Source organism: Ostrea edulis, chromosome 2, assembly GCF_947568905.1.
Source record: "Ostrea edulis chromosome 2, xbOstEdul1.1, whole genome shotgun sequence".
In the NCBI taxonomy this organism is placed as follows: domain Eukaryota; kingdom Metazoa; phylum Mollusca; class Bivalvia; order Ostreida; family Ostreidae; genus Ostrea; species Ostrea edulis.
Genome location: NC_079165.1, coordinates 64,456,499 through 64,464,085, shown reverse-complemented (window position 1 = coordinate 64,464,085; position 7,587 = coordinate 64,456,499). Strand labels below are relative to the sequence as shown.

At 32.1% G+C, this 7,587-nt stretch overlaps 1 protein-coding gene across 3 annotated transcripts in view; it reads left to right on the top strand.

Moving 5' to 3' along the window:
- Window positions 1-5,802, top strand: part of LOC130052286 (probable protein phosphatase 2C T23F11.1) — a 19,143-nt gene extending 13,341 nt beyond the window's left edge. For all 3 annotated transcript variants that reach the window (XM_056156760.1, XM_056156759.1, XM_056156758.1), the window contains 2 exons: window positions 362-507; window positions 2,131-5,802. In XM_056156760.1, coding sequence (XP_056012735.1) covers window positions 362-507; window positions 2,131-2,298 — 314 coding nt within the window. In that variant the 3' untranslated portion in view covers window positions 2,299-5,802. The remainder of the gene's footprint in view (window positions 1-361; window positions 508-2,130) is intronic.
- The last annotated feature ends 1,785 nt before the right edge of the window (window positions 5,803-7,587 follow it).

Below are 7,587 nucleotides of genomic sequence, written 5' to 3'. Positions count from 1 at the left end.
TGGCTGGTAACTTGCATTATATGTCAGTGGGGGCAACATCATTTTAATTTTGCTATAAAAGAAATTCTGAATAAATACAGAATAACAAGTTATACGCTTTATTTCATGCGTCAATATGCATAAACACAGAAAATATGTCATCCAAGCGGGGACAGTGTCAAAAGTAGTTCAGACCGGAAGTGCTTTATCAAACGGGCGTGTGATAAAGCTAATGCTTTATCTCACTTGCAATATACACCACACAAATATTAATTATATAATATACATCTGTATATGTTAATCAATGTGAATATTGTGACCCATGGGCCTCTTATTTTAGGAAAATTGCATAATTTGTAATGTTATTGATACACCATTTCAGCATATCCTGATGTAGTAGAAAAACAGATTACTCCAGACCATGAGTTCTTGGTACTTGCTTGTGATGGGATCTGGGATGTTTTAACAAATCAGGAAGTGGTAGACTTTGTGCGTGCTCGAATTGCTCACGGCATGGAACCAGAAACAGTAAGAATCTGTGTACTGTGTAAATAATTTACTAGTATTCTTCTGTTTTGGCAATGTAACATTCATTCACAGAAGTTGGTCTCAGTTACACTGAACATGCAGCATTATCTTTGAATATGTATGCAGATAATGAATTGTGCCATCATGTTTAGTACTGTTGTTTGTGTATTCAAATATTGTTTGGATCATATTGTGCACATTATAAAGGCTAGAACTATTAAACCATTAAAGTGAAGTGGGATGTACATGCATGTTTCAAAATTACTTCAAATTACATGTATATCTCATATGAACCACATATGTCATAGGTGCCAATATTAAGGAACAAGATAAAAAGTTCAGTGTCTGACAAAAAACTAAATGCACAGTTTTCATCAAGATCCCATCCCCCTTAAAACTAAATACGAATTCATTCAAATTGATTTGATATCAAGCACTATACACTACTAATAGCATTCGATCTCTTTACCTTTTCTACTGTTACGTAGTACTTTGTATACTTTTACTACTGCCCAAATTTAAGTGTACTGTAGTCTTTTAAAGTGGCTTTAAATTTACATTTAAAAGGTTTTAAAATTTATTCCCCAAAAAATCATTTAATCAATATTGGACAACAGAACTTTAGAATTTTTTTTACCTCCCTTCCCTTGAATTTAGATATTTACCCAACATTAATCTTTTGGTCTTGTTCTGCATATTTTTGACTTCTTTTACCATTTCAGCCAAATTAATGCCATGAATCATTCATTCATGGGTAAGGATGGTAGAAAGATTCAACTTTATTGAAATAAAACACCACAGAAACACGGGGAAATGCTCATGTAATTAATTTACATTGAATATTGATCAATTCAAAAATAAAATCTTATCATCAACAGCTATGCAATTTGGCGAGATAATGTAATTGTAAAAAAAAAAAACACCCCAGTTTACTACAGCTAGGACTATATCCCACAATGCCCCACATTGTGAAGGTTATGGTATTGAGCATTGGTTGTAACAGACCAGAGTTGATAGAGGGACGGATTCACAATTTTCCTAAAAATTTTGTTTTTCATTTTAAATGATCAAAATCTACAGTCTAATGTTTAGAAGGTTTCACAAAATATTAAGGTCATGTATCATGACAGAAGCTCATTATAGAGAGTTTATTATTTGTTTTGAAAACAAAGATTGAGGTGTGTTATTGTTCACAAAGTTTTCAAATTAAATGGATAAGATCCAAGTTAATTTTAAGTATACTTTAATTAAAATTTGTTATTTAAAAGTTCAAATTTGTCACTGTACAAAATTAAGATGCTTTTAATTACAAACTTAATATTTCACTGGTTTGTGTGTATACATAAGAAGATGAGTCTTTGTTTACATAGCACAGAATGAAAGCTAAAATATTGCTCTTATCCTTGCATTCAAAAGGTTAAAATTTTGGTTGTCAACATTAAATGAGTTAAATTTTTAATTTTAAACATCAATAATGAAAAAAAAAAAATTCTCAAAATACGTGAACCATTCCATTAAATAGGTAGGATCTGTTCTAGATTAATATTTTACGTAATTCGTCGTGCATATGGATGGCATGTAGTATAGAATTTAATTTTATGTATCATTCATTTGTCATTGTAGATCTGCGAAGAGCTAATGATGAGATGCCTTGCCCCAGACTGTCAAATGGGAGGATTAGGCTGTGATAACATGACTGTAATACTAGTATGCTTTCTACTAGGGGGAAGCTATGATGATCTCACACGGAAATGTTCACGAGGTGGGGGACAAAGACTAGGTTCTTATTAGCCACCTCGGGAGTCCAATACTTGTATTTACAAAGATTTTTAGATCAATCACATTAATCTGTGATGAAAGACCTGTGGGACTTTCAGGTTAAAATTCCATCCTTAGTGTGTTTACAACAATGATTTAAGTGTTATCCAAGAGTAGATTTTAGTTGAATTGTTTACATATTGTTATGAAATTTTAATATATGATAATGTGTGTATTTATATGTATGTGTGTGTGCTCAAGTGGATTGATTAGGTGTAACAGTTGTTGCATACTGTAAATTCTTCAAATTTAACAAGTTATGATATTCAAAGTTTACCTACAGGTTACATTTGTATCAGAATAGTGAAATATTCAAGTGTGTGAATAAGCAGGCAGCTCCTTCAAAATTGAATGATGAAACAAGCTATAGACAAATGGACATTTGACAAAAATCAAACACAACCAGTAGAAGAAAAACCCTCACATCTCTTTTATTCAAAAAGATTTTATGAAAGGCTGCATTTTGTTTCCTCTGTGTTTTCTTTTACTGTACTGGGTTTTAAGTGCATACATACACACCTATCTACATCTTCATTAATAAGCAATAATTCATTTGTAGAAACAAATACATGTACATTGAGATATGCATGAGTCTAGTCTCATTTGATTTTAAATCAGATGTACCAGTATTAGTTTATTTTTTGTCTGTGATAAAAAGGAATTACATTTTTATTACACTTGCATGTATCATAAGGTCAGCTTTATATGAAGGAAGGATTTCGAGAATTTACTAATACCAGTATTGTGTGAAATCCATATTGTTCAAACAAAGAACTGCATAATAAAACAAAAATATTGAGACATCATAGAGATATTTTACTTACTACAAAGTCTATTAGATGGCATATAGCAACTTTTTCAACATTTTATTGAGAAGCATGTCTACTGATAAACAGTGGTGAGAGTGTTGCCAGATATAAACGATCCTAGTAATACCCTCACAAGACTTTAAATCAGGTAACATAAAGGTTGTGAACATGTTCTCATCTCATGTTTGAAAATAATAATAGAAAGATAAAGTGCGTATTGAAAATGGGGTATAGCACATTTTCAATATCTCCTTAATTACAGTCCTTGTACAGTTAACTTTGTGTGCTTATTTGTTTTATGATATAATTCTTCAGAGAATCTTGCACAGTTGTTATTGGAATATTGATATTTCACACTGTAATCTTAGTAATAATATTCTGTTTGTTGCCAAAGAGTCTATTGTATGTTACACACATATCTCCGTTTGTATTTTCTGGTACTCCTTGTTTATGCTGATCCAATGTTAAATATTATATATATATTACATGTACTAGTGTGTGATTTTGATATCTATTTTGAAGTTAATAGCATTTTGTTAGCTCTCTCTCAAAACCAAGTATGTGATTTTGATAATGTGCTTGCAAATACTCAAAACTGTATAAAGTAAAACTCTCCTCAAAAGCATTGCATAAACAACCTTATACTTTACAGTTCAGAGGTTTAAGTTTTCCTTTTTATCTGTTGTAATCCAAGCTATTAACTACCTCAGATCTCTGATGGGCAACTTGTTTGTACCATATAATTTGTTGCCATTTGAGACACCTTTTTAAATATTTGGGGCTTCAGTTCTTGCACTGAAACATATATAGTTACAGTACTTAATAAGACCTAACAAATTCTGTTGGGGGGGGGGGGGGGGGGGGGGGTGTCTATATTCCGATATATATCTTTGTTTTCAACTTTAATCTTGGTCATAATTTTGAAATATACAAGATACAAAGATCATGCTTGATGAACTGAAACATCAAGAATCAAGGCTATGTGAGTAATGTCAAGGTCATTTATGCCACAACTCTGGGGCAGTGTTTATCTTACATGTAGTTTTGTATGAAAGTTCTGGACATATTGTAACAAGATATAAAGGGTATATCTACTTCTTTAGTTCATTAGTTTACTTTGATGTTGGTAAAATCTGTACATTGTAGTACATAAGTGTTATTAGTATGTACATGTACTGACATTGTCCATTTACACAAAGAACAACACATCTTGCCTGCAAGGACTACATGAATGTATTGTATTATCATCAACAGTAATTTTAAAAATGCACCCATCTGTTAGATTATGTTCTGTGTACGTATAACATTGTCTCTTAATTCAATATTGATTTAGAATAATGAAGATTTGTGGCCAATGATTCTACAGTGTATGATTAGCTTTGCTTATCACAAGAAAGGTTCTCTATATATATGTTTTTAGGAATACAGAAATTTCACTTATCTGTATGCCATGGGATCCAATTTTCTTGATTTTAGAACTTGGAAAAACTCTCATTCGCTGGTGGTTTACTTTTTCCTGTTTTAGGAGATGTAAATTTTTGGGTATTGCAATTCAACCAGTTACACTCCCATGGAAATCAGTGATTTTACGGTGTTACAGTGAAGTCCAATACAGACAATGTGAAATTTCCCCAAAGATAATAAATTTCCAAATTTTGTGAGTTACTTTTAAATACAAAAGATATTTGGGGCAACATATTAGCACCATAGGATACCCAAGATTTTGGACACATCAAATGAAGTAAGATTTGCTGTGCTTACATGGGATTTTCTATTACTTGATCAAACAATGTGGTAAATATGGGTTTTTGGCAATATTAAAACACAAATACCACAGGGGCTAAGCCTGTTTGGGCCCAGACTCTGTGATGCCATAAATATAGTAGTATATGTAGTAATATATAGTTATGGTATCCCAGAGTTCGGGCCCAAACGGGCTTAGCCCATGACAAATACAAATAGTTTTACAAAATTCTCTAATAATTTTTGCCCCCTGAGTATCGTATGTCTACCAAAATAGTTAGAGGTGTCCAGTAAATGTGTAGGTAAGTAGCAATTTGATCTATATTATATATCCTCTTTCCTAAGTCATTCAAATTCTAAATTCTTGTAAAATGTATTCAATTGTCATTTCAAATTTAGTATTATCAATTTAGTGCACATCATGAAAACATCAGTCCAATTACTAGATTACCTCATCTGGACACAGCTGAGTTCAGTGCAGGTGTGTTTTTTCAGACAAAAGTTGTATAACTATGGCTTCTCCTTTGACAAATATTCATGTAATTGTTATGTCACAATCAAATAACAGACGACCTTGTTGTAATATTTTAGTCCAATGGAACTAGAGGCATTGTGTGTATAGAAAGAGCTGATCCAGACCAAGGGAATCAATATTTTGAGTCAAAATTTTTAAATTTGAAAACGTAATTTTAAAGCTTTAGCAAACAAAGATGTTAAAAACTCGAAACATAATTCAGATTTGATATTGATTACTGTGAATTAGTGGATGAGCTGTACTTTCTTCAAACATTGTAATGAATTAGAACTATACAAACCTTGTTTTCTTGTAGATTGTTGAATTGTGCCAAAAGATGACAGTTCAGTTATATGTATCTTAGAAATGTTCTGCTGATGTTGAATCAAGTAATAAACATTTGGGAAAATAGTCCACTCTGCTGCATGAATTTCTTAAAATATGTCACTTAACCTATGTAGTAGGTTTTCAATAACATTAGACAGATATAGTGCAACCTACATGTATACTTCAGGTTATTCCCTTCAAAATTTGGTATCACTACAGATGGTTTTTAAAAATACATAAAGTGTGTCCCACAATCAATGTAAACAAAACAACAATTCTGTGAAAAACTCGGTTTCCAAGCATACATTCTGAGAAGGCATATCTATAGCCTGAGCATGCTCTGCCCCTGAATTTCGAAAGTGATCAGACAAGAAGGATGCCTTATCCGATCTATAGGCCACAATCGTAAATGTAATCTGTGTCAAGCAGGCAATAAAATATGTGAGCCAAATGTTAGACAAGAATTAAATATCAAAAAGATTAAACACAGATGGGTGTTGCTTCTTTCAATATACCTTAAGGTGGATCAAACTTTAAGGAATAAGCAATAGAAACAGGAAATGCAATTGAATTTATTATAGTCTTGTATATACATTCTTATGAAAAAAGAGTGAGAAGGGACAGACCAAGAAATAGACTACAAATATACATGTATATCAGCAGGAAAAAATATTTGTCAATGAATTTTTCTCATACTTCATAAAATCTTAACTAAACAATCCTCAATACAAATACAATGTATGTCTTAAATTGTGGGGGTTCTTGTAATTGAAGGGAACTTTGGAAATGGAAGAGTTGTCTCCCCTGAAAATCACTAAAGCCTAGTATTATCATTTAAGGTATCACACCGGTAATTGTCCAATCAAAATGAACTTGGTCAATTGTAGTTCCATATATTTAAAGAAATATTTTTTTTTCTTGCGTGATTTTTCTCATTTCCTCTTCTTCTTTTCTCTTAATTTTTGCACCCCTGATTAGGAAATTTTGTGTAATTTGTAGAAATAACCAAGTGTATACAGAGGAACTATTTGCTGTTGGTAGCTATATAAGGCTACTTCCTGAAGTGTACTCCGGCTGTTTACACACATGTGAAAAACACATGGATTTGAGGGTAGTCTTGTTTGCGGGCAATTTATTTTCGAAAATGCCGCGTAGGGTGGTGTTTTTCTGGTGTTGGCAGACGAGATAGGTAACATAGAACGTTTCTGACTGCGTTATTCGGCATCAATTCTGTAAACTGATTTTTAATGAATTTTTTTCCTCTATAGTAATATATAGTGAAAATAATTACCGGTGTGATACCTTAAGGAGGTACTCTACATCATCATAATGGCTGACTTCCTTTAAAAACATGGAGGAAAAAATCAATAGAAGCAATATTTGACTTTTCCTTTTCAATTTAAATACCTATAGCCGAGTAGCTCAGTAGGTTAGCATACCGACTGCTAAACTGTAGGTCACAGGTTCAAGTCCAGCAGGGCTTTTAAATTTTTTTCAGATTACCTTATTCTACAACTGTATTTTTTGACAAAATAAAGTAGATTTGAAAAATTTCAACTTCAAAATATTGTACATATCCTCCACTTTTCATCTACATCAAATTTCTCTGGTGTAGGATATACCTCCTTAACAAATAATTTATTACATCATGGTCCTGTTAAACTTTTCCTGGAATCAATTCCTTTCTAAAATTCACTGACTATAATATGAAATGGGGTGCCCTAGCTTGTAATATTTTGCAGATTTTTTTTTTTGTGTGTGGTTTAAACAAATAATACATGAAAATTAACATTTGCAACATTCCATTTACACAATAGTTACCGACACATTTGATGTTGATGGTGCTTTATCGATAACAATACTCATTAT